The following is a 26964-nucleotide window of genomic DNA, read 5'->3' as shown; positions in this document are numbered from 1 at the left end:
AACCTATCACAAAAACAAAACAAAGCTGGGTGCTGAAAATAACAGCACATCAACATGGACAAAAAGCATACCAGGACTCTGTAACACAAACAAAATGAACAATCTCTCCCCAGATGAGAGATGAAATCACACCATAAAGAAAATACTCCATACTGTCATTTTCTATGCAAGCAGAAACAAGCAGAAAATATTTGTAGAACAGATTGATCATTACATGCTGCAATGATTTTTTTTTTTTTTAATCATTTTTCTTTTCCAATGACAGAACCTCAACTACAAACCAACGGAATGCTGCTGCCCTCTAGTGCTAACCCACAGACAGCAGCTCCATACATATAACCAGCTACTGGGATCATGAAGTGAGATTGAGGGGTATACACTGCCTAAGAACTCTGGTAGTTTCTGCATTCTGCAACGTACAAACAGTGTATTTTCCAAATACTTTCACTCAAACCATTAAAACAGAAGAAAGATTCAGCACTCTATTTTAAAAGCAGTTTGTTACTGTTTTTGATGTGCTAAGGGTTATCCAAATAAAGCAGAAAGTATACCCAAACCTTCCAGGGTACGCTGTAATGTCTGTTTGGGTATCATGACATTTTTTAGCCTTTTTTTCTCTATTTTTCCTATTCAATTTTATTCAGAAGCTACAAAGTCACTCCACGTACACTTGTCACGCCCAGTGATACTCATTCTTCAGGGCCTTGAGAAAATAAGTTGACAAGATGCAACAAAAGCTCACCAAGATTATGGATTATCTGAGAATCTCCCAGCATTGAGTTTGTTGAAGATGCTCAAACTACTGTGCTGCAAACCCTTACTGCCATCTGAAAGCATGGAGTTTTTGCTCACTTTGTAGCAGCTAGAAAAAAGTATCCGGTGTGCCACAAGGTGGCAGTAAGACTAAAGAGAACAGCATCCACCTGCCACTAATTTGTCCTCCTCACCTCACTTTTGTCAAAAACAGTGACAGCTTTCCTGAAATGCACAACAGGGCTACTCACGTTAATGCCAAAGTCTGGTGATGTTGAACTCCAGATAGCACCAATACTCGCCGCAGCCAGCATCGCTTCTACTGCATGAATGCTGTTTGGTAAGTAACCTATGGTGGAATTTGAAGGGTTAGAGATGGAACAAAAACTACGAAAGCTCACAGGAAATATGTATATAATAGCCAGTTGGCATAGAGAAAAAATGAAAGTCGTAGTCTGAAGCATCCTTCAACTCTGCAAGTTTGCCACACGGTCATACTGTCCTCCTTCAAAGTCCACGCAGTTCATTCCTGTGTCACTAATTAGAGTTCCATTTATAAAGACTTACATCAGATTTTATAACTACAGAATTATTTCCAATTTACAAAGATTTCTGCTCAATTAATGAGGCCTCCAGGACAAGAGGGTAGCATATTAAAGAGAGAAACTAAGAGAAAGTAAATTTATGGACTAAGTAGGTTATATAGAGTCTCTGCACAGAGTACTGCACCATTGCAGGTCAGGGCATTAGAAATACAGCTGTTAGGAGAAACAAACATCTGGAAGGAAAGGTGAATACTCAGCAGTGCTTAGAAAGGCAAGGCTCTCAAAATAAGAGAAATTTGGCTGCTGATCTTGTAAGGCTCTCTTATGCAAACAGGTTATGTCACAGACTTCTCTCTTGTATTCCGTCAACACTTTCTGTACCTAGCCATTTAATTGCCTATAGAAAGACATATTTCTTTCCTTTGCTTGGCACAAATGGCAAAGAACATTGTTAACAGATCAAGAGACTTCTGTTCCTGACTTCATTCTAATTGTAATCAACACGAGATTCAATATGTACAGTGCATCAGAAAACAAGTCTTCCACGAAGGGACACAAAGCAGGAGGGTGGCCAGTGTTTTCTTCAAGTTTTTCCTTTGCATTTGAAGTACATTTATGATCAAAAGCAGAAAATCAGCTTCACACAGCTGAGCTTTGTTTGGTAGAGACTACCAGAGTCTTAAATAGAAACAAGCAAAACCGGAGTGTGAGCTGATAAGGGAACACGGTGGGACAAGCCCTGGAACATTCCAACACAAATGTAAATCCTCAGCTTTACTGCTAACTTGCAGCAAGCCTTCAAGATTTCAAGTCACTTTATTAAAGCACACAGAAGAAATGAAAGTCAAGTTAGACTTCCAATGGGCTCAATTGGAGCAGCCCTCCACAAAGCCTGCCGTGGCACTGAGACTGACTCAACTGATCCGAGTCCAACCCACATCAACAGCATGCAGCTGGAATTCACACTGAAACCACCCTAATGCAGATCAAAGATCTGCAGTTTCAGATAATCCTTTTTAAGCAACTGAAAGATGTCCAAGTACTTTAAAAAGGCAAACGACAGGCCTAATTATTTGGACATCTAATTAGAATTCAGTGTTTGAAAGCAAACTCAAATGGCCTTAAAAATGCTTTCTAAGCCATTTCTACAAAAGGGGTGAGCACAGGGAGATCTTGGACTTCTGGGCAAGTTGCAGCACTGCAGAAGTATCTGCCAGGCAGCAGAAACTCAGCAGGGCCAGGCACTTCTCAGTGAAAGACATCCGTGAAAGTTTATGGAAGTGTTTTTCAGGACAGGAAGTAAATCATAGATCTTAACAGCAGTTTATTGTGTTTTAACTTCAAGTAAGAGGGTGCTGAGCTTGATTCTTGTCAAGTTGTCTACTCAGCTTGAAAATCTATTCTAAATGTAAAACTATTAGATTAGAATTTTCTTCACTGTGATTCAAAACCTGTGAAACCAGTCTTTCAAACCAGCTTGACAATTCAGTGAGCTGCTGTGCTTCTGGAAGCAGTGGAACTTGGAAAACAGTGTTATGATTTGGACCCAACAGCTTATTTAAAAGAAAACAACTGAATGAAAACCTCATATCATTAAAATGCAAATTACTCCCTAGAGCTGTGTACAACTTGTAATGCTTTGTTCAGGGAAGTTCTTATGTACATGAAGTGCAGCAAAGCCTCAAGTCCATAAAGGCATATCTATTTTGCTATCTCTTTGTTAGGGTCAAAAGTTTACAATATGAAGTACAGCTTCCCAAGATTTGACTTTTTTTCTTTTCAGATAAATCTCCTTTCTAGAATAATAATTTGAAGTGTATGAGCCATTCTAAACCACCAACTGCCTGATGGAAACATTTATTCTTAATTGATAGAATGTAATTCCACTGAGCCTTTTTTTGGAGGGGGTTTTGCTGTAGTACAGCCCACAGGTAAGCAAAAGATGTCTCTTCAGGCTTTGGAGCTGTTTGATTACCTTGCCAGAGCTTACAAGCATCACTTACTACAGGCAAGTTCTCTTCACTCTACAGAAGCCCACAGGGCAAGTACACAAGTCTCTGCACGTTATGGCGAGCCAGACAATTAAATCATTACTCCCATTTGTCAGATGGCTTCGAAGTGGTGTTTGAGCAAATCAGCCGAAACTGCCAAAAAGTACGAAGCATGTAAAGCAACTTACTCTGCATTCCTCCACCTTTATCTGATCAGTGTAGGCAGGCAGCCTGGTGAGCAGGAATTTCACCTATCTGTCACAATGCCCAACACCAAGAACTGTGAGTAAAGATGTAGTTCTGTTCTAGAAAGAGATCCTTCCAACACAGCACTGTAAGAACTCATCCTGCTCATCTCTCAATGGCTTCCAAATTTAAGGGACACAAACTGCATCTCCCCCCAGTCTTTCTTTACCTAAAGGGAGCCTACAAACAGGAGGGAAATCAACTCTTTGAAAGGGTGAGTGACAGCAGGACAAGGGGAAAGGAGATTTAGGTTGGATGTCAGGGGGAAATTCTTTACGGAGAGAGTGGTGAGGTACTGGAACAGCTGCCCAGAAAGGTTGTGGATGCCCCGTCCCTGGAGGTGTTCAAGGCCAGATTGGATGGGGCCCTGGGCAGCCTGGTCTAGCATTAGGTGGGATGGTTGGTGGCCCTGCGTGTGGCAGGGGGTTGGAGATTCATGATCCTTGAGGTCCCTTCCAACCCTGGCAATTCTGTGATTCTGTGATTAAAACTGGATTCTCAGAAATACAAAGTGATTTCTTCCTTTCTCACAGAGATCCTGCAAACCAGTTATAGCAAGCACCATGCATGACACATTCCCTGCATTTGGTTATGGCCCTTGAGGTACCAACCAAATCCTTAAGAAGGAGCAGAAATGATGGTCTGTTACTGGAAAGGAGGATCTTCCTGTCCCTTTGGGTGATCAAGAAAGGAAGTGAATTAAGGGTACAAAACACAGGAGCTGGGAACTCACAGCAACTAAGGACTGAGTTTGTAGTAGCGGGGGTCCTAGCAGCAGAACTCCTCACCCATAAGTATACATAACAGTTTTGTAAGAACAAATGAAATAAAAACTTTCAGAAGAAAGTGATAAAAGCCTCTATTAAGCAGGACAAGTGATCTCTTAGCAATACTACATGGATCACTTTAAGAGGTACTTACAGCCTCATCCATTCTGGACAGCATTTGTCCAGTACTTTATCAGTAAAATAGGTGACATCTGTGGTCCAAAAATTCCTGGCATAGTCATGTTGGCAAAAGTCTTGATTTCCTCTGAGTGCTGTGAACAACTCCCCTGAAGGCACCCAGCGGCTCAGAGCAGAGCCTGCACTCAGCAGCACAGGCATCCAAACATTCCTAGCTGTCTGAATGAAAGAAGCACAGACCTGGCACCAAAGATGTACCACAAGCCTCAGAAGAACATGCTGGGAGGAAGTCAGGAGCTGCAAGTAAACACCCTCCCATGTCTCGTACTACATCTACATTAGTTCACAAAGAAAGTCAATTCGAAGACCAGCCTCCCAGCTTCTCTTCCTGACATTAACGTAAGATCTGGTATTCCTGTAGGATTTTGCAAGGGTCATCCCACCTAGCATTACTGTGGCCTGAGACTATTAGTAACATGCTAATCTTCTTACAAAGCTAGCTTTAAAACCCACGTAAGCAACCAGGGCTAATGCAGTTACTATAGATAAATTACCAGCTTTAAACAATGTAACTCATTGATGTTTTGTTAAGGATTTTTGTGTGAACACATGGGGAAGATTAGTTTGTTGCACAGCTGACTTGTAAGAGGACAAAGCTGGCTATGGGATAATAGCAGCAGAGTATCTGGAGACTGATAGCACAGATACTTCCAGTTTTATTTGACTCCCTCTGCAGTGTTGCTATTTGCCAAACAGATGGCCAGTGGGAGACCACAAGCACTTCACATTTGGATTTGTGTAACTTGGATTAGCCATTGTATCTGTCTCCTCCAGCTGTTCAGATACCATGGACAATACTGCAATGCATCTTTCAAAAAGAGATGTTTCACTATGCATCTGTTTCAATTATGTTTACTACTAAGTGCCATCTCATTAGTGATAGAAATGGAAAATGAAGAAGAAATCAAACTGAGAAAGTGCTGACATTGCTGCTTGTCCACCCACACTCACCCATCTCCAACTTAAATTGACTATTGCTGTCATGATGCAACCATAAAATGTACTGATCAAACTAGGGGATATGTTAAGTAATGAAAAGTTAAACTAGTCTCATCTCAGAGGTGGTAAAGAATGGAAATTAAATTCACAAGAAAAAAAAAAGAGCTATAATGGTCCTGTATGATCCAAACAGCTCAAGACTAAGTAATTTTAAGAGAAAATGACAACAAAGGGCATCAGAACTTGGCAGGTTGAGTAGGAGTTACACAACTGAAATAAAATTAGTAGAATATGTTCCTTCCATTTAAAAGCTGATTTTCCAGAAACAGCTAAAGTATGCCCCTTATTATACTTCTATAAGCTATGTGAAGAATCACACTTTATGCCATCTGCTACAAATTCTGGGAGAAATCAGGCCCCAGTAGCTTTTGGCAAACACTGGAGAGCCTCATCTTTGATACCACAAGGGGCTGTAGGACTGAAGCCTTCCCACCCAACACTTATCTCTCTCCCATGTCAATTTAGGGTTTGGAAAACAGCCAGTAGATTCAGCCTCCAACTGAAGTTGCGATTCAGCTCTCCCAAGGACTGCCAGTATCCTCTGGCATAGGAGAGACACATATGAACAAAGTTGAGACCCAATTTCATATATATGTGTGCATGTACAGCCCAATTGCTGTTAAAATCCCCACCAGATTTCTTTCAGATGGAAGCTCTCCCTAGATAGAGGCCATCATCCAAGGCAATGCAATCTGTCAGTCGGGAGTCTTGGGTACCAGGGACAGGGAGAGAGGGGGAACTGTACAGCAGACTGAGTGTTAGGAGTTGGTATGGGTTCATCTGACTGGAGGTTGGTGAGGAAAAATGTCTCTCAGCAGCCAGAGTAAGAGGGAAGGGCATGGAAAAAATTAGAATGCAAGATATCGCAAGTTTCATACCAAATTTTGATAAACCATGTTCTTAAAGGAGCAATCAAAAGGCAATACCAAGGTTAAAAAATAAGGTAAAACCATCACTTCACAAGAAATCCTAGTAGCTGCTATTTAGGAAGAAGTCTGAAAGCAGTTTACATCAAAATCTTGTAGGTTGGACAGCAGGAAGTGGACAGAAGCAGCAGAGACTTTACAAGTGAACCAACCCCCCTCCCTCCCTCCCCATTTTAAGTTGTCAGGAAGAACACAAGAGTAATTTATAAGAAATACCATAACAGGATAACATTTGTGAAAGAAGAGCTTTCTATAGTAATTCAAACATGTTAATAGATTACAAGGCTTAAAACAGAGTCAGAATACATCACAAAAAAATTTGTCATTGATTTTTTCAATGCATGCTTGCTTTTTGTTGTTGTTGTTTGTTTTAATAACTGCAACCCCACTGCATTTTGCACCTCCTCTTGAAATAACTAGAAGCCCAGGTTTCCCATTGGAGTCAACACACACTTCCTCCTCTGAGAACAGGATGCTGGAGTGGAAAGTTAAATCCTACCTTTTATGTGCAAAGAAGCATTGACATTAATGATGAATTGTCAACAGAAACTTGGAATTGCTACCTTCTGCAAGCACATCAATGATTCTTTTTGATTAAAATAAGCAAAGAGGTGAGCCAACTGCCAAAACAAATAAGATTCAGAAGTCAGCCAGCCTCCCATTGTGCTAAGCAAAATACACTCATTAGCCAGAAGAAATTGTTGTTGAAGTTATGATAATAGTAGTAATAACCATGCTAATAACGTTGACTACAATTACATTTAAATAGCACATTTTCTCTTCTCCAGCTACAGAGAATACTTCTCCTGCATATTACAGGAGCTTAAGTTCTATTTGCTCACATGGTTTCACACAGAGGCCACTGCTCCTCAACAAGATGTCAGATACAAATATGACTATGTTAAGATTGAAATGAAAACAAAATTTGATATTAAATTCTTCATTCAGGCAGATCTTCCTGACTTTGATGGACAGTTTATACTAGATTAAGAACTTGATTCTATGTAAAATAGCAAGCCCATAGCTGTGATAATTAAATGTTCAGTTACAAGCTCTGCAGAATATTCATAATATACACAAAGTATGAAATAGCTTGAGTGTATTTTACAGCCACATTTGTAAATCATATTTATGTGTGTAATAAAAGATCATGATGCATACCCTTCTGGTTTTGAGGACATGGGCTCAGGTTCAGGTTTATAAAATGCAACAAAACAAACCAAGTAGTTTCATCACTTTGGGTTTGCACCATACAAGAATTTACAAAGACTTCGGACAGTTGCCAAGTATTGCTCAAACAACGTGTGATTCCAGCAGTAAGATGGATAAGCACATCAACACAAATACCAGGTAGGCGTCAAGGGAGCTTCAAGGATACTGCAGGTTTGACTGACAGAACCACAGAATATGTTACAGACTATGCAGAGTGTATATATGGAGCAGATCAACTGCAGATCAAAAAAAAAAAACAATTCAAAAGCAAATGGACTTAGGCCAGCTTCAGTAATGCCTGCATACTGTACAAGCTGTTCATAAGAAAAAGACATTTGTATGGAAAAATGTGTATGAGTCTTAGGACTGAGAATCTTAAATTACTCCAGAAAACATTATGAATAACTGAAATCATGCCAGGGCTCTAACTGCTAAACCTGGCACTGGAATGACATGAAAAGTTACTGCTCATCAGTTTATTCACTACCACCATTCTGGTGGGAGTCCCTGCTCCCAAAAGCACTGATGGCACAAAGTAGTACACATCTGTTCCTCAAGAACTGCAGCTCACAATGCAGTGCATTACCTGGGGCTGTAGGCAGTGTAATTGCCAGCTGGCACCACAGCACACAACCTGGCATCCTAATTTCCAAGACTGTCCCAGTGTGACTTTGCTGAATACGGTGAGTCAAAGCTCAGCTACATGCACAGTCTCCAGCACTTTTGCTTCTGTGGAGCACTTACGAAGCAGACCTCAAAAAAGCTATGAATGAGGTATTCTCCTTCCCTCTACAGCACTTTACTTCCAGGCTAATCCAAGTTCCTTCTCTCTAGAAGCATGTCATACACAATTAAGGAAACAGCTCTTTTACTCCTACATTTAGAATGTTTCTATGAAATAGAAATTCATGATCAAGTGTTTATAGCTCTGCTCATCTGAAACGTCAAAAAAAATTTATTTCCTCTCCTTTAAAAAAAAAAAAAATACTTACCCACAACTCTGTCTCCTATTTTTACTCCCATCTTTCTCATGGCTGCAGCATACAAAGCCACAGCTTGTCTCAGTTCTTCAAAAGTCACTTTCAAGATTTCTTCCTTGCCTTCCTCTGAGGAAAGAAGATTTATTAAAACAACCAGTCAGAAAACATACACTACAACCTAGAGTCAGTATAAGCAACTAATTACGGAATTAAAAGAAAATGAAGCAATTTTAGGAAACCACTTTCCACTAATATCTACTCTTCTGGATTTTTGAGTTCCTCCTATGCCTTTCATTTTGATGGGAATCCAGTATTAAGTAGTATTCACTCAGGAGACGTGAGAAACTTTCTTAAAAATTGGAACTTCCATCTGAAAATGCAAGCTGTTCACCAGAGATAGGTGTATTCTCAGAGCATTCAAAGTAGAGTGCACCTACCAAGGCTACTTTCTAACATGGAAAGAACAGCCTCATTCTCCCTTCTTGCTCCACTTTCTCATTAGGTCTAGAAAGTGATAATAAGGTGTTAATTCTGTTTTATTATGTCAGGTTGCTGATGAGAAAAATCACAGGACTTTCAATGTGTTTTTCTTAGAATATCTGTTTGCCAACATACCACAAAGCAAATAAACTAAACTGGGCTCCATTCACGTCCAAGAAGGTCTGCAGGATATTTTTATTACTATACTGGATGTCAGATGGTACATAAGCAGCTAATAAATCACTCATGAAACAAAATGAACAAGTTAAATGTTAGGAAAAGCAAAGTTTGTCATCTTAAAGCCCTGCAATTCTTTAGCCTGGTTTCTGTAAACCATTTGGCCCATCCTGTTTCCAGTATCAAGTATTTCTCATCAAAACACAGATCGGGAGCATTGCAACAAAAATGCACTGTGTGCTGTGGTACAGCAGGGCTTTGCTGAACAGCTACAGTTATTTCCCTTAAGCAGTGAACAGTCTTGATTTCTTAGACCTCTGTTCAGGTAAATTTAGTCCTACATGGAGCAAGAGAGCACGTGGTGCTGGGGAGAAGTACAGAAGGAAACAGTGTAGTTTATAAACTGAGCAGCACATCTACAGATTTTGTGTTCCCCTAGAACAACAGGGAAGAGGACTCTGATCTTTCTTCATGACAAATGAAGGTTTAGGAAAGTTGTATTTCTGTTTTTGTGCTCTATCAAACCCACAGAGCTCCCACAGGATCAACCCCAGTGATTTCAGGAGCCTGACACAGGTTTCTTAAGCACCACTCTGACCTAGCAGTGATTGGTTAATGAAAAATACTCTGACTTAAGAGATCTTAAGAAGATTAAATATAGCAGGTCATGTAAAGAGGTGCAGGTGCAAGTCTGTCCCTCACAATGAAGTAAATGCATTCACTCTACTTGGGCACTGACACACTATTCAGTCAGAAAAGAATTTTGCTCCTTTTGGTTTCATTCCCTATGATTAAGTTACACAAAGCACAGAGTGAAATCCATCATTTCCTAACAGGAAACAAGATCTTTACAGACAATGTAAATATATATCAAATAAGTAATTCCACCAATAATTTAAACCACTGGTATTTAACTCTACTTTTTCTAAAATTGCAGCATGTCTAAATTAACATTGAGAACTTCACCATGGACTTTTCTGAGCTATCTACATTCCAAGAGCACGTCTTCCCATTTTTTGATGAGCTCTACCACCCATATTCTGTGGAACTGCCACTTCTACTTCCTTTTCTGCTCACTGAAGCCAGTTTATTGCAAGCTTTCATCAAAAGCAGGGCTGCTTTATAAGCACTATAACTCCTATGAGTTATAAATAAATACCAGAAAGCCATTCAATCATACTCACTTGCTGCATACAGTGCAATTTTGTCATTGTCCTTGTGCTTCAGAAGATTTTCTGCATAGTTCAGGCGACTTCCTTTAAACCACTCTGGGACATCTGCAATACTTTTGGACGTGTCAACCACCTGGAGAAAAGCATAATACAGCTAAAGAGAAAACTGTAATATCACTTCATGTTTAAGACCATTCTACAGATATTAGCTAGGTAATTTCAAGAAAAAATGATTGCTCCCAGTTTGCAGATGGCAAACACTAGAACTATAATTAAAGGCCTAGAAAAATTAAGGAGTTGTCAGCAAAGAAAGCCAACACCAGAACAAGACTGGGAAGCATTCCTTGCTGACAGTACTACCTCCAGACTAGCCTTAAATATACAAATGAACCAAAACATTACAGCCAGTCTGCAAGATGCATACAAACTGCTAGAAAGCATGGAAGTACTCCACAGCTTCATTCAGAGAGCAAAAGCTTCAGCAGCCTGCACAAATCACATCACAAACAGTGCTCACAGTTCTACCATCCTTGTTTGGTGTTTTCCCAAAAACTGTCCCAGTAACCCAGTAACCCTGTGTTGGGTAGCTTCCAACTTAGGAAAAAGGAACACAAAGAATTGAGAAATACAGTACACAGAAGTCCCCAGAACATATTCAGCTGAAACAATAACTCCCCCTCATGTCTTAAATTTAGTCTCAAATATTAGGTTACCTGTTATTAAGTTGCAGGTAAGCGTATGCCCTTAAAAGCAGTGACAAAGAGCCCCTAACATTACCCATGAGTGTCTGCAGCCCTCTCCCCTACATGTCCCACTTTTTAGAAATTCCACTGCCCAGCAGCACGCATTCTGTGCTCTTTACACTGCAGCTTTATTGCATCTGCTGTTTATTTTCTAAGTTGTGCTTTTGAAAAGCTCTGTTCATGCCCCTTCTAAGGGCAGCACCAGCAGAAGGTGCTGGAGACAGACAGCCCAGTGCCTCAACAGAGAACACCTACAACCCCATGTCAAACTCAGTCCCTGTGGTACTTTAGTATATGCACAACTTGTTCTCCTCAAGGAAGTTTCTGCTGCTTGCTGGTAATATCTCCTATTTATTTAGTGGAAGATCATTACTAGTTCTAGCATGGATATGGAAAGTTTTGCAACAGCCCTTTCATTTACACTTCAGAGTCACACAATAAATGCTTCGCAAGCTCTTGGGAAAGGGAAGAAAATGTACTCTACAGTATTGCTAGCTGCAATCCTCATTAAATGAGGATCATTAAATTTTGACTCTTACAGCAGAGGCATAAAAGGCCAATTTATGTGGTTAGGCAGACATGGCAACTGTCAGCTGCACTCCCACATCCAGGTGCTGTTCTGTAACTGCTCTGCACAGCAGTCACCACATCCTTAGCCTCAGCAGTTAAGAATAAGCACTGTATTGCAATACCCTCTGTCCACCTCGCTGCCACATTTCTCCCACATGAAATGGTTTGCTTGCCATGCTATCACCATCCCACAGATTATGTTTACCCTTAGCAGAGAGTACAGCTTTGAGAATGTATTTGACCATTATCATGAAAAACTATCATTGCCTTGCACTGTGTACATGGGATATTCTGTAAGACCTGCAGAGCAAAGCAGCACACCTCATGAAAAGCAAGAGCAGATACCATCAGAATGCTCAAAGCAACCCTTCCATAGGAAGGACAGCTGTCAGGTACTTCTCAAGGAGAAGGAACTTAAGTTTAAGCTACATTTCTCACTTAAAAACTAACAGCTACTTGCATTTTGATATCGTGGCAGTGCTGCCACGTCAGGATAGCTTCATATGCTGTGAGTACCTTTGTTCTTATCAAAAGTTACATGGATACTTAACTCCTCCACCAAGTTTAAATAAAACACTGGCTGTCTGTGTTATATACAGCATTTTATTGTTATTCCAAGAATGACTTACAGAAGTAAGGGATGTTTCTAGCCAGCAAAACAAGAGTCAACTCTAGTTTGTGAAAACTTTTATTCTCAAAGGATAACACTTACTTCCACTGAGCAACAGGGATCAAGCAGTAGGACAAACGAAAGCTCTTAGCTATCACACAACAGCTCAGTTACTGTGAGCAGCATTTCCTCCTGATATCCACCAGAAATTGATTAAGGATTACCAGCAAGTCAACTTCAAGGCTTGACTCTAGCTTTGAGCCTTGATGTTGAGCCTCCTACACGTTCACACAGATAAAGATACAAACATACAACAAGCCCTGTATTACACCAAGTATATTCGTCTGCAGTACTTGCCTATATCTCGAACTTCATCTCTCCCCGTTTAAAGACCCCACATCACAGCAAGCCCCTTCTTGAGAGTTTCCAGGCCACTGCATGCCTACTCTACAAGAAGTCTAGTTAAAGCTTTCCTAGGCAACCCTATCTTTCAGCTTTTCATCCTCAGGAAACATCCCCTTTTTGGCTACTATTGCCTTTTTCACTTTTCCTTCCAGCTTGTTGATCACTGATGGTGCCTTGAGGGACAGTCTACCAGAAACGTGAATCCTGTAAGACAAAAAAAACAAGAATTACTCTTCAGTTTGCTCAGAAAAAAGGTAAAAGACAGTTCTGAACTGCTTGCCTAGGATAATTGACATTCTCATGGAAGTTCAGAAAATAGCCTTGCTAACAGCACAGAATACAGAGAGAGGGAAGGGAAGGGATTATATCCCAATTACAATCGGGCTAGATTTTGAACTACTGCTTACAAAAAAGTTATTAGAATGACTAGTAGAGCATCTACCACCTTCAAACTACACCCTTAGGCTAGCTCTTCGGTTCTAAATTCACTCTAAGGACGTTAAGACACCTAAATTCACTCTAATCACATTAAGACACCTAAACATGCAGTTTCACAGCAAGAATTCTGGAGAGTGAATCTCCCGACCTATCATCTCATGCGGTACAAAAACTTGCAAAACAGGAAAAGGTAAAGAAACGTACCTGTTTCCACTGCAGAACTGCAAGCACTCCATGCTTTTGGTACAGGTGGTCTCCAGGGATTAATAACCAAGTCCAGTTCCTTCTCTAGAAGTCCCAGGAAGGTTCTTCTGCATTAAGCTTTTGAAGTGATTAGTCAACCTGTGCCTTCCTCAGATGAGAAGCACAGGCTGGTGCTGATATCCCATACCAGGACTGCAGAAGGATTCCAGCTTTGTCTTCCATTTGCAAGAGGAAGTTTCCTTTGTCTCAAAGCAATGCTGCAGCAAGGTCTGCTATTCCATTTGTGATTGTGTTCAACTGCTATCATTTCCTCAGAGATATTTCCCCTCTATCTGACTGTAAGTAGTTCCAGAACCAGTCCCACAGAACTGGTGGGTAACAGGTACACTTACCAGGAAGGCTGACTCAGAGAATATAAACACGAACTTAGGGGTGTGCCAGCATTTCATGATATACTATCAGCATAACTCTGAAGCAGAAATCAGTTTATTGATAGACTCCTTATAATCTGCCAGGACTGCCAGGTTATTCGAGAGCACATAACCACTAAAGAATTGTGTAGGATAACAAAATTTGAGGATTTCACCATACTAGAATTTATCAGCAACAAAACATCACAATCTACTATGCAAGGAAGTTCAATTTTTCATATTAATGGAGGCAGGTTTCAGCAGCAGTTCAAAAGATCAGCTGTAAAAGTGGTTGATCTCCCCTTTGTGTTGTACTTGATTAGTTAACAGCAGCTCACCTCATCATACAGGCGAGAGCACACGATGTTACTGTACTTCCAGAATTCTGCCCAGAAGTCCGCAAAGGATTCCACTGACCACTGGTATAAGTCATTGTAGTTGGCTAGAAGTAACAAACAGCTGTTAGTGTTACACAGAATTACAGGAATGTAGACCAACTATACCTAGGAATGTCCTAAATCAAGAAAAACTGTATCACTCATGGCTCAGCTCCGGCCAGCTGCAGGTCACTCTGGGGGAGCTGGAACTGCTTCTGACCCTGCACTGGGCAGCTGCTGGGCTCTGCTCACAGAGGCCACCCCTGCAGCCCCCCACAACCAAACTCTTGCTACACAAACACAACACATTGTTCAAGGCAAGTGACTATGGCATCAACAGACATAGTGTGACTTGAACAGATGGCATCATTTCACCTGACTGCTTTACGAGCCATTTGCAACCAAAGAGACAGAGAGGGACCTTTTCTAATAGCTGTGCTACATCATGAATTGGATCCACTCGCTGTCTAACAGCACCATATGAAGCAAGAACACATTATTCCTCATCAGTGAAGGGTGAGGGATAGAATCATTTTCATGCTCAAACAGCATTATTGTCTCCTGTGACAAAACAAGTTCAGTGGCCAGACATAACAACCATGAGGGGGCATTAAGAACATGGCAATGAGCAGCTGAAGTTTCACACAACAGACAGATGAAGTAACCTGAGGAATCCATACAAAAATTCCAATACAGCAATTCAAGCTGAAATCCAGAACTGTAGCATTCAACACATCAAAATGCAGTGTGTAAAGCACTTTTGGGTATGAATAGCTGAAGCAAATTCCTCATTCCTCAACTTACATGGCTTGAGGATGTCATGTCCCTGCTCCCTGAAGCTGTGCCAGCAGCCAAGTTAAACAGAGTATCTGCCATCAGTAGAGGTAGTAACAGTTTCCTACCTGCCAACTGTTTCCTATTTGACGCTTTCAACTAAACCGATTGAAGTTATTTTCTCCAATTATCTTTGGCTTGTCAGCCTGTTATCTACCTGATTAAAAGTCACCTTTGTCTTCCTTCTACAAGGAAAACGTCTTTTAGCCTCATAAGAGAACATCTGAGCCATCTCTACACCACTATTCACACAGTTATTGCTGTTTCCCTACCCAGCCCACCCCTTTCACATCATCTTTATCAATGGAAGATTACTCCTCAGATATTGATATAGCAGAAAGTCAAACTTGACATGGTGAAAGCAAAGAATGTCCCTTGGTCAGGACTCCACTATTACCTATATGCTGCCACCAGCTCAGCCTCCAGTTGCGTTTTCTTAAAGGAAGAACTTCCACCCAAATTAATCTTTGATATACTACTCATTGTCCATAAGTTGATATGAGGACAGGTTTGACTAAACTCATCCCCCCCTTCCTCCCCTTCAAAAGGAAATTGCAGCACGTGCTCCAAACCATTCAGTAAGTGCTACAAACACCACCACCACCAATCTGGTTTCTTCTAACACAATCCGCTTGCTCTGTCCTGTCTGTGCAGTTCGTCCCCAGATGAGCTTCAACACAAGTCCTTCAGGGCCCAAACCTGTTACTCAGCAATTAAAAGTTGCATTTCATTGCTACGTTTCAGGGTTGGACAGAGCTGTGCTGTTTAAAGGGCTCTATTGCCTTTGGCTGTCCTCAGTGAGGCCACATCTTGATATTACATAAAGAATCCATTCTTAGTTGCCGAATAACATGCAGACCAGTGAATATCAGTTCGTATCTAATGGAAGTTGACAAAGGTTCCTATACATAGGAATCCATTTTGAAGTGGTAGCAGCATTGAAATGAAGAGAAAAATTCCAGCTCTTTTAACTAGAAATGTGCACAGCCCACTTGAAACTGCATTTGTTCTCAACCATTGGAATAGCAGTTGTGACATCCCGACTCAAGGCTTGGCTGAAATCCTGCAATAACTTCTTTCCAATGTAGCCAAAGATTTGGGCACCGTGTTTACAACAGCAAAACTTTAACCTAGTATGCCTGGACATTAAGTTCCTTATGAAGATGGCTTTTCAGAGGGGAACTGATTGCTGGACTACATGCTCCAGAACAGCTGTATGCACTACAGACATTCATATGGACAGATGAACCAGTGAGACCACTTGCCAGAACTGCTCCCTCCATTCCTCATCCCCTGGCAGAGGGATAGGAACTGAAAAGCTACACAAGCAGCCCAGTGCCTAAACACTGAGGGTGTCCAGCCAGCACCAAGCAAGGCAGTCACAGATGTGAGCTCAATCCCTGTCCCAAACACGGCTCACACCACGGATGTGCTCCAGAAGCCCTCCCTACTGGTTCCTGAGACCTTCAGCACTGCTCACAGCCTGCACTCAGTAAAGACGACACTACCTGGGTTTGGAAGACCCCTCCGGAGGCCTCACCACCCACCCAGAGCAGTGCTAAACTCAAAGCCGGTGGATCAAATCAGAAGAGCACACACCAAGACACAGCCACACGGTTGAATGGGCACGAAGCAGAGCTTGAAGAGCTCACACAGTAACCTCACCTCCACCACCGAGCCAACATCACATCTCCCTCCCCAGACCTTATAGAGGCTACAAACGACGACGCTCCTTTCATAAGCAAAAAGAAAGCAAGCACAGCCTTCATTCCCGCACCCCGTTGAGTCTCAAACCCCTATCTCCCCCCTTCCCTTAGGGACCCCCAGCCCAGTGCCGCCCCGCGATGCCCGCAGGTACCGCACAGCTCCGTTCGCACTCCGTGCCGCCGCCCAGCTCCGCGCCAGCCGAGATGCGGCACCGAGGCCCACGCGCGAGGCTGCGGCACAGCACCACGCCCGCAGCCGGCACCGCCCGGCCCGCAGCAGAGCCGGCCGAGGTGATGCGCGGCCCTACGAGGCCCCCCGGGCCGCCCCGCCCGCTCTCCCGTACCGCTCACCCAGGCGGAGCCCGCAGCTGCCGGCCACGGCGGCGCGGAACCGATCCATGTGGGTGTTCCGCTTGCTGTCAGGCTCCCACATCACCTGCGACTCCATGATCTCGGGCTCGCGGGACATGGCGGCGAAGAACGGAGGCGCGCGAAGAACCGTCACTACTCCCGCAGAGCCGCCGCACAGCACCACTCCCACCGCGGCTCTCAGCGCGCACTGCGCGGCCCCGTGCGGGGCGCTGCGCTTTAAGGGCCGCCTCACCGCCCGTCGCGGTAACCTTCCGCGGAGCCAAAGGAGTGCGCCCCGCCCGGTCAGAGCGTGTCCTTCCGCCGCACCGCCGGCTGTCCGCGGGCACGGCAGCTCGGCTGCTCCCCGTCTGGTGATTGCCGTGAACTGGCAGACGTAGCCCAGAACGAGACAGCGGCGCGTAACGCGCTGCCAAATAAATCTGGCAGGGAAAACAGGGGATTACGGCAATCGCACGGCCCCGTGCCCTCTGGCTCGGCGCTGGGGTCACCCAGGCGCGAAGCGCGCGGTCGCAGCCGGAGCGGCGATAAGAGCGGCCGCTGTCCCCGTGCCCTGCGCGTGGCCGCTCAGCTGCTCCCCTCGTGCGCCGAGGTGTGACGTTTTGGGGCAGCACCTCTGAAAGCTTCGCCCGACGCCCCCGGCCCGCCTGTCACATTCAGCTCGGGCACAGACCGACGCAAAAACGGGCAATTCCCGCTTTCACCCCGCACATCCCTCTCCCCTCCGGCCGCCGCCCCTCAGGCGGCCCCGCGCTGCGGACGGATCCGCGCGGCGCACGGCGGTCACGACGCTGCCACGAGCGATTGGCCGGCGCGCGCCTGGCCCCACATCAGCCCAGAGCCCGCTCTCCTCACGGCTAGGCTGAGCGGGGAAGAGCTGACATGGCGAGGAACCAATCGGCGCTGACTTTTTGCAAGCCGTCGTCTCTGCCGACCAATGAGCTGACGCATCGGAAGGAGGTGCGCCCAATCCGGGGGGAGCTCTCATTCTCAGCGGAGGGTGGAGGTCTGGGTGGTGGGGGGTGCTGGTTTTAATCGTTTTCAGCTCAAAAAGCAGCAGCAAAACAGAACCCTTCCCGCCTAAAGCGAGCGTGCATCCACAAAGAAAACGTGGTGCCAAACGACTCGAGGAGGGACCCAAAAATTCTCCTCCCTGGGGTCAAAAAGGCCTGGTTTAAAGCAGGCTGCCTCAGCTGGAGGAGAAGGGACAGGTGGGATTTGTGATGGAAGGCGAGTTTTAGGAACACCTGGTGCCCTTCTCGTTAGGAACCGCAGTTGCACTGCTGCATCCTCGGTTAGGATCTGCCTCCGTGTTCCTCACCGTTATTCCTCTTTTTCCTTATCCAAATAAAACAGCTTCTCCTTTCAAAAGTGACCTCAGAGAAGTGGGGAGAAAAGGGAGAACGAAATGCCTTTCACAGCAAAAGGAGCTCAAGGAGGAATGCAGTGACTGCTAACGATTCAGAAGCTAGATGAGAATAGTTAGGGGGAAAATAGCCTAAATGAGGTTAACTGGAATTCACCATTTCCAAATCTTTTCTTACCCTGGCTTTATACCTAATAGTAGTAATAATCGGCTACAAATTAAATCATGGTTTGCGCTCTAGATTAGATTAAGAACCCTTCAAAGGACATTGCAGGAGTTATTAAGAGGAACGGTGATGATACTGCCTCATTTGTGGCATAACTAACCTGCAGCCAGCCTGTTAAATTAAAACAAGGGATACAATCACCGTGAGCTAACAGTTTTGTAATTATACCTCGGGGCACTCTGCGCTGTATGCTCAGGATTGATTGTGATCCACTGATCCAACAGCTGCGTTAAGAAACTGTGCTCCAAATCCCCATATTGGGAGTAGCCACCAGCTGGTTAATTGGTCTGTAGGAGGGTGAGAATCTTGGGGCACAGCTGGCATCCTTGGGCTCAGCCGCCCCTAAGTGGAGCCCAAGGTAAGGGCAGCCAGAACAAAAAGCTAAAGCATCTGCAGAAAGTAGGATGAAAAAAAAAAAGATAAGAAGCAGTGAAGAGGAACCTCACAGAGATAACAGCAGAACGTGAATAAAAAAGGCCGCAGAAGGAGGTTGTATGTATTCAGTTGTGGCAAAGCGAGCTGTGAGATGAAGTAAAGGAAGAAAAAAAAGGGTTGGGGAGGTTAAGGGCTGGTTCACATCAACGCCACTCAGCTCTCTTAAAGGCTATGCCAATTATTTTTCAACGTAAGAATGATTTTAAAAAGAGAGAACCTTGTGCCACAATACAAGTTTGACACTGCAAAGAGACCCCAGTTTATTCCCAAAGCTGTTAAGAATGTTGTTAGATCTCTCTGAATAACAAAACACGTGCAGTCTCCAGATGAGGAAGCACAAGTGCTGTTGTGTTGCTCACGCTGCTCATCCTCAGGAGAAGATCTTTCTAGAAGCCTCACAGTTGTCCTAATAAAAAGTTCAACGTGGTTAAAGAAAAATGAGATCAATATTTCATGCCATGAGGCAATGTATTCTTTGAGCAGACGTGATTTCATTTATTAAACAAGAGAAAGGTGAAATATTGTGTAATTTCGTAAGAGCTGCGGGTGAGGCGAGTTGAATTTACCTAAAATAGGCTCATTGAGACAGATCTGGAAATCAGTGATGTGCCAGGGGTGATTCCCAAATTAACCTGACCTCATGTGAAGGACAGCCACAATCACAGCTTCCAAAGGCAGCCTCTAAAATAGACCCACAGGCACCTGCAAAGAGCGGACAGAAGAAAATAACAAATACTTTGCAGAATGGATTTTGAGGGAAAACTCCCAATGAAAACTCACAGGGAAATAGGAACAGATTCTCAGCATCGAGACCTGCTGGACCAGAAACAGCACAAGGGGATCCAGAAGAAGCCATGCCAGCTGAGAGCAAATCAAGCAATTGTAACTGGCACAGAAAACAACATCTGTGACATTTAATTAAATTGCAGTAATGTTTTGGTAATGCAAAATTCTTTACATGAAGGAAATGCCCCCAGTGGATGCTGTATGCTGGGAATCAATGCGTGACACTGAGGGCAGATAACCAGAGACCCCCTAACAACCTGTTATCCATTGCCAACTCATTTTGGAGAGCATGACACAGATGTCAGCGTAGGTACAGGTATGACCATATCTGGGATTTGGGGGCCATCTTAAAACAGAATGAAAGCAGCTTTTATAAATATGTAAAGAATCAATGTCCTACTGAAATCACGCGGGAGCCTAAGTGCCTCCCTGGGTCTGAGCCCAGCGCCTTCAGGGCCAAATATAAATGAATGCTGAAAGGCCCGAGCCATTCTGCCAAATGTGAAAATAAGCAATTTGGCCAGACTAAAAGTAGGGAAAAGGCAATAAGAAAAATATCTATAATCTAAATGTCTGCTTGACTACTTTACAACAAGATTTAGGCCCAGCCACGAGTTTTAGCATGAAGGGCATGGTTCCAGTGTCAGAAAGAGATGCACGAAGCTGAGCCACAGGTACGCCCTGAGGCTGCAGAACTCCCCAGGAAGGGGCAGAGTTTTCCTTATAGGGGAGCGCAGTTATCGGAGCAGAGATCCCAACGAATGCTGTACACGCACGGTCACCTCCCCAGACACAACCGCAGCTCCTCACCGCGCTCGCACCCCGGCTGGGTTTCGCTACCCAGGAGCAGCACATAACGTTACCCAACTCATACCTCCCAGCCGCGCTTTTGTTGCTCCGCTCGCTCACGAAGGACCCACGTGAAACCTATCAGATGGAGCCGCGCCGCCCGGCCGCCCGCGCCCCGCCCCACGGCCGGCGGCGGACCTCGCGGCGCGGCCTGAAGGCGGCGCTACAACCGCGGCGCAGCGCAGCGCGGGCGGCCATGGCGGCGGGTCGGCTGCCGGCGGTGCTGCTGCTCCTCGCCCTGCTGCTGGGCGGCACGGCGGGGCCCGGCGCTCGGGCGGCGCGGAGCCGCGGCGCCGAGAAGCAGAACAGCTTCCGCCGAGCCGCCAGCGGCCTCTACCAGGGCGTCAGCGGCCTGTTCGGGGAGGACAACGTGCGGGCCCTGCAGAAGGTGAGGCCGCTCCTTCCCGCTCCTACGCGCGCACCCCGCGCTGCCTCCCCTCCCCCGGCTGTCCGAGGGCCGCGCGGCGGGAGGCCGCAAGGAGCGGAGCCCGGCGCCGGGAGCCTGGCTTCGGGGAGGGGAGCGCGCGGCGAGCCGCAGCGTGGCGGCGGCGAGGAGGTGTCCGGTTAGAGCCGTTGCTGCTGGGAGAGGCCGGCGGTAGGAGCCCTGCGGCTGGGATGCGGAGCGCGCTGTGTCTGTGCGTGCGCTGGGGAAGGGAGCGGAGCGGAGCCCTGCGCGTGCACGGGGCGTCTCGGTTGCTCGATGGAAATGTGGTTCTCTGGCTGGCTTTACCCGCGTCGTGTTTTCTTGAAACCTCTGAACGGTGCATAGCGAACAAAGTGCGTTTTTAAAGCCTGTTAACCTGCAAGTTTACGTGCTAAAATACCTTAATAAGAGCAGCTGTGCCGACTAAGTTTGCAATTACAGAACCACAGAATGGCGTGGTTGGAAGGGACCTCAAGGATGATGAAGCTCCAACCCTCAGCCACAGGCTCCAACCTCCTCATTTAATACCAGCCCAGGCTGCCCAGGGCCCCATCCCACCTGGCCTTGAACACCTCCAGGGACGGGACATCTACAGCCTCTCTGGGCAGCTGTTCCAGCACCTCACCACTCTCATAGTAAAGAACTTCCCTCTGGCATCCAACCTAAATCTGCCCTCCCTCAACTTAAAACCATTTCCCCTTGTCCTGCTGTTATCTACGCTTTCAAAGAGTTGACTCCCCTCCTGTCTGTAGGCTCCTTTAGGTACTGAAAGGCTGCAATGAGGTCACCCCGCAGCCTTCTTTTCCCCAGGCTGAACAAGCTCAGCTCCCTCAGCCGGTCTTTGTAGATAAGGTGCTGCAGCCCTTGATCTTTGGGTCCCAGGACAGCCTGAGCTGGTGTGTGGTGGCCCTGCCCATGGCAAGGGGTGGGACTGGGTGCTTCTTAAGGTCCTTTCCAACACGATGGTTCCTTCCGTGGTTCTCTTATTCAATTTTTTTCCTTGGGATCTTCAAAATATTCTGCGGTTTCTGTTGCATGACTTACAGTTCTGCTCACAACTAGTAAGTTGCAATAATTGAGGGGTTTTATTATTCTTTTTTTAATGTTCAATTTTATTTCTCAGTTTTTCTCAAGGTTGACAGAGAGGTTTGTGAATGGGGTGGATGTATTAATGGACACATTCTGGAGAATATGGACTGATTTGTTAGATGTTCTTGGAATTGATGGTAAGTGTGATGATGCCTGTTAACCCCTGAGCTGTGTCAGTCCGTGTCATTGCTCACAAGCATAAGCTGAGTGGGAAACTAACTGTGTCATATCATTCTACATAGAACATTCACCAGTGGTATCTCTGCCTACTTCACGTGATTTTGATTGTGCTATCGTGGCCTCCAAACCAGAAACTTAAACCCAACTGTTGTGTTTTAGTGTGTTTATAGGATGTCTGTGAAAGTGTGACAGGTCATGGTCAGCTCTTTGGTGTCATCATTAAATGGATGCAAATGGTATGGAACAGTGCATGGAAATGAAGGAGAGGTGTAGAATCTTGCCCTACAACAGCTTGTCTTTGAAGAGTCTTAAATGCCTCTTCTTTAAAAGCATTAATTAAATTGCATCATTAGAGCTGGGCCAGTGATAAGAGAATCATAGAATCACTAAGGTTGGAAAAGACCCACAGGATCACCCAGTCCAACCATCCATCCAGAAATGGGTAACTGAAGCTGTGCTTACGTTTCCACCGTTCTCTCTTTTGTGTGCACTCGTTAACATTCTGTAAATTTTCCTTTGTTTTTCAGCCTCCAACTTGACTCATTATTTCAGCCCAGCAGCAATTGCCAACAACCCAACCCGGGCTATTCTGCTGATCGGTGCCATCTTACTCGCCTACTGGTTTTTATCTCTCTTCCTCGGATTCTTCTTCTATCTCCTGCACATGATCTTTGGTCGTTTTTTCTGGATTGCGAGGGTTGCCCTCTTCACCCTCTCGTGCATATACATCCTGCAGAAGTACGAAGGTGACCCGGAACACGCGGTGCTGCCTCTCTGCTTCGTGGTGGCTGTCTACTTCATGACGGGGCCGGTGGGATTTTACTGGAGGAGAAACAGCAACAGCAGCCTGGAGGAGAAGATGGACCACCTCGACAGTCAGATCAGACTGCTGAACATACGTCTCTCCAGGGTGATTGAGAACCTGGATAGAGGCAGTGACCAATGACCCCACCCCCATAGACCACCGTACACCAGCTCTAGAAAGTTCCTAAGCACTGTCTCATTTGAAGTTACAAAGCAACAAAACATCACATGGTAAAAAGTGTGCAGAGTTATAACTTTTCATCATGTGTGAGACTAATTGATCTAGATTACACACTCAGCCATTATACTTGTAGGAAAAAGAATTAAGCCGTATATTCAGAGTTTTATCCAGTATTAGAATTTTATCAGTAGAGAAACGCTTACTTTTACAAGCATTTAAAAACATCTTTTGTAAATTTTTTATAAAAGCAAATCGAGTAGTCTTTAAAATACTGAAATTCAGCTAAACATATGCAAATTTGACACACAAAGTTAAAATCTGAAACTACCGAACACTTCTGTTGAGAAGTAACTGCTGTGGGTCCACCCTTTGCTGTTGTTTGTTTGTGCAAAGTCACAAATGTTTTTCTCTTACTGTTGGCTTATTTCATTGCCTTGAAGTTGTCTTTCCTAGAATATTAAGTAATTTTCTGGTATCCAGGCCAAAAAATTCATGCCCTAGATTTTAATAGGAGGTGGAGAACAAGGGAGAAGAATGATTTCTTAAGTTTCAGGTCCTTAAACGCCAGTCCCACGTAAGGAATTGAGAAGTGCACGTGTGGCTTTATTTTATTGCTTTTCCTATCAGGAACTTAAATTTTGACATTCGAAAGGAAATCCGATTTAATTGATTGACACAAGAGGAAAAGATGTAGTGTGGCAATCTGTAATTCCTATCTGACCTTCATAGTGAAGTGTATTTCAAGCATCAGTGCATAGGATGGAATACAGTTTTTAATCTTGGGACCCATTTACTTTCACGCAAAAGAAAGTCAGCGGTTAAACCACTTGCAAATGCATCGTTGCTTAAAGCTTTCTCAGGACCAATAAGTGGCAATAAATTACCTTCAGGAAGATCTGGATTTCTTTTCTAAAATCGTAATTGTGTTGTAGGAGCTTTTATCCTGAAGTCTGTGTCCTCAATATATTGGGCTTTGGGGAAGCGAGTCACCTCATGGAAAGGTGTGTTAAACAAAGCAATGTAGGAGCTTGGAGCAGCTGTATTTTGAAGGATTTATGTATTTGTAACCTTGTGATTAAGTAGCTTGGTAGGTGAGCACTGGTTTTGTACAGTTTGAAATGTACTGAAACAAAGGTGACCTCAGGGAGGGAAGTCAGTCAGTGTTTTGTGTGGTAACCGATGGCGCTGAGCTCAGTGACAGTGCCAGGAGAGGTAAAAATGGGCCACAGCTGAGGAACAACACCTTCCCTAATTTCTGAACGATAGGTTAAGAGAACCCGCAACAAGAACTGGGTCTGCAGCAGGGACTGGCCTAAAAGCAATGGGAGCAAATCCATGTGGCTGCTGAGCGGGGCCAGGGCTGCCCGGGCAGGACCTCAATGTGCTGCTTTACTGAATGTATTGTGGGCTGAACTGTTTTTTTCCTTTATGCTGAAGTTTAATGCTCTTCTGAAAAAGCATATTACTTGCCTAACCTCCTTTGGTCTGTCTGTGGCATTTATGGGAATGGTTCTTTTATAATCCATTCTTACGGCCTTCATGTCAACCCGCAGTCGCTGAAGTTCAGCGTGGTTGGAGTTGATATGCAGTTGGCACTGTTGTAATGCATTTTTATTTTTTTTATTGCATCTGTAGTTTCCTCTGAGTCTCATTTTTCAAGAAATACATGGTTAGAGTTGCAAAGAAGCTGCTTTTTTATAACTTAAAATCTTTCCCATAAACAGATGAGTACTATGGAGACAATAATCTGCCTTGTAAAGCTGAGCACTGGAATGGCGGTGTATTCGTTTCTTACAGCTCATTTTCTGTAGTATTGCAGAGTCTTCCCTGTAAGCTCTGGTTTTGCTGCTGTTGTGCACAGAGGACTGAGCTAAGCACCACCGTGGACATTAGGAATTGGTTAGCAAAGGTGGTCACATCTCTTTTTTTTGCTAAATCTGAGGCCTGAGGACCAAAGTCTGCAAACCTTACTCCATTGCCTTCAGTAGGACTATGTGCATGAGTCAGATTTGCATAGATTGTATTTTGCATAATCCATATTTAATGTTGAAGTTAAAAATGCTGAATCGTTTATATATTAAGAGCTGTCTATTATAAAGATTTCTTTACAAATACTATATGAAACTTAATTTGGATTATAGTTTCTCCCTGTGTCTCTAATCGTTTATTTTAGTTTTGTAAAAATCAGCCCTCCTGTATTAATTCTCTTAGTTTTGATCGCCCTGCTGCTTGGAAAAAGTATTTTTGTATTTACTTGCATCCCATGTATAGCAAAATGTTATGTGAAGAGCAGTATATATAAAATTGGATATTTTTAATCAGTATTTTTCCCAGCACTCAGTTTTCACGTTAGTCAAATTCAGAAGTAATGATTTTTTTTAAAGCACAATCTAGTCTTCAATATATATACTTTAAAAATGCTCTGTATTTTTAAACATGCACTGTAGTGAAAATGCTTTTGAGATATGAATGTGGTATTTAACCTCTTTCAACTCACTTTTGTAAATACCTTTTACAGATACTTTCCATTCCAAGTCATGTAGTTGACCCACCAAGTGTTGGCTCTGATTCGTAGACCTCGTTCCAGTGGCTGGTTGCACTGCTTTGCTGTTGCCATGGGTGTGAGCATCTCGGATAGGCGTGCAGGTACGGGCTGTGGGCACAGCAGAGCCCTGCACACTGCCTGTGGTGGTGGCACAAGGGCAGGAGAGCCCCGATCCCACAGCTGCCAGCCTGGCTGTAACACAGCACCCGCTATGGGCTCCGTACCACCTGGTACCAAATTCCAGGGCGGGTCTTCAGCGTTCTGAGCTTCGAGACCTGATGTTTGAAACTACCGTTGTGTTCTCAGTGCATTGGTGGTTGTTTTTTTGTTTTTTTTTTTTTTTTCAAATGACACTTGTAGGGATTTCCTTGCAGGTGGGCACCTCACCTGTAGATAACCGACCCGTCGTGCGCAGAGTGTAACGCTTCTCCAAGTGCTGTTGGGTGTCGGAGTGCCTTGTGTAAGCTGCTGTGGCTCAGTGCTGTGTTAGTGCGTCCTCCAACTCGTGACTCGCTTTTGAGATGTGTTGCGTAGTGAATGTGGAACATAGACCAGTGTGTAACCTTAGCTCTTGGTGGTGTAGAAGTTTTTAGGTGTGATTTGCTCACGTACTGATCTGTATTTGGCAGCTAATGACGTGAATGACCACGAGTTCTCTTTGTCTGGGCTGGAAAACAAAAGGTTTTGTTGTATCCGCATGTATTTTAAACTTTTGGATAATTCCACCCAACTGTGATGACAGCACATTAAAAGTTGATCTTTTCTTTTTAACTGAAGCGGTGTTTGCTGTGGTAGCACCGGGGGGCGGGATGGGTTCTCACTGCCCCACGCTCCCTAACCCTGACCGCGCCCGAACGGCGCGCCAAGCGCTGCGGCCCCGCCCATCGGCCACCAAACCACGCCCCCAAACAGCAAGCCACGCCCCTTAACCGCTTAACCACGCCCCTTCTCATGCTGCGCCTGCGCG

General features: G+C 44.5%; 2 protein-coding genes and 2 long non-coding RNA genes across 6 annotated transcripts in view; 1 reads left to right on the top strand and 3 right to left on the bottom strand.

Moving 5' to 3' along the window:
- AACS (acetoacetyl-CoA synthetase) overlaps nucleotides 1–17830 on the bottom strand; it is a 37089-nt gene extending 19259 nt beyond the window's left edge. Inside the window, exons 1-5 of the mRNA XM_031592698.2 lie at nucleotides 17095–17830; nucleotides 14165–14268; nucleotides 10459–10579; nucleotides 8630–8743; nucleotides 1005–1102 (exon numbers count right to left, since the gene is read on the bottom strand). Coding sequence (XP_031448558.1) covers nucleotides 1005–1102; nucleotides 8630–8743; nucleotides 10459–10579; nucleotides 14165–14268; nucleotides 17095–17212 — 555 coding nt within the window. The 5' untranslated portion in view covers nucleotides 17213–17830. The remainder of the gene's footprint in view (nucleotides 1–1004; nucleotides 1103–8629; nucleotides 8744–10458; nucleotides 10580–14164; nucleotides 14269–17094) is intronic.
- On the bottom strand, nucleotides 12432–14158 carry LOC149915541 (uncharacterized). The gene is made up of 2 exons (XR_016472062.1): nucleotides 13417–14158; nucleotides 12432–12978 (listed from the first exon to the last, which is right to left on the bottom strand). It is a non-coding gene; the product is annotated as an uncharacterized LOC149915541 (long non-coding RNA).
- A 163-nt stretch (nucleotides 17831–17993) lies between the features above and the next one.
- LOC149915540 (uncharacterized) lies at nucleotides 17994–20886 on the bottom strand. 3 transcript variants are annotated; one of them, XR_016472061.1, is made up of 4 exons: nucleotides 20800–20886; nucleotides 19920–20025; nucleotides 19706–19841; nucleotides 17994–19545 (listed from the first exon to the last, which is right to left on the bottom strand). It is a non-coding gene; the product is annotated as an uncharacterized LOC149915540 (long non-coding RNA). The 3 variants fall into 3 exon arrangements; XR_016472059.1 differs by lacking the exon at nucleotides 19920–20025; XR_016472060.1 differs by lacking the exon at nucleotides 20800–20886 and having other exon boundaries at nucleotides 19920–20604.
- A 79-nt stretch (nucleotides 20887–20965) lies between these two features.
- On the top strand, nucleotides 20966–26773 carry BRI3BP (BRI3 binding protein). Its single transcript, XM_031592694.2, has 3 exons — nucleotides 20966–21162; nucleotides 22322–22424; nucleotides 22995–26773. The coding sequence occupies exons 1-3, from the start codon at nucleotides 20971–20973 to the stop codon at nucleotides 23411–23413; spliced, it is 714 nt and encodes a 237-aa protein (XP_031448554.1). The 5' UTR covers nucleotides 20966–20970; the 3' UTR covers nucleotides 23414–26773.
- The last annotated feature ends 191 nt before the right edge of the window (nucleotides 26774–26964 follow it).

Source organism: Phasianus colchicus, chromosome 18 (genome assembly GCF_987193195.1).
Source record: "Phasianus colchicus chromosome 18, bPhaCol1.hap1.1, whole genome shotgun sequence".
Lineage (NCBI taxonomy): Eukaryota > Metazoa > Chordata > Aves > Galliformes > Phasianidae > Phasianus > Phasianus colchicus.
The sequence above is the reverse complement of the archived record's forward strand: the minus strand, read 5'-3'. Positions and strand labels throughout refer to the sequence as shown.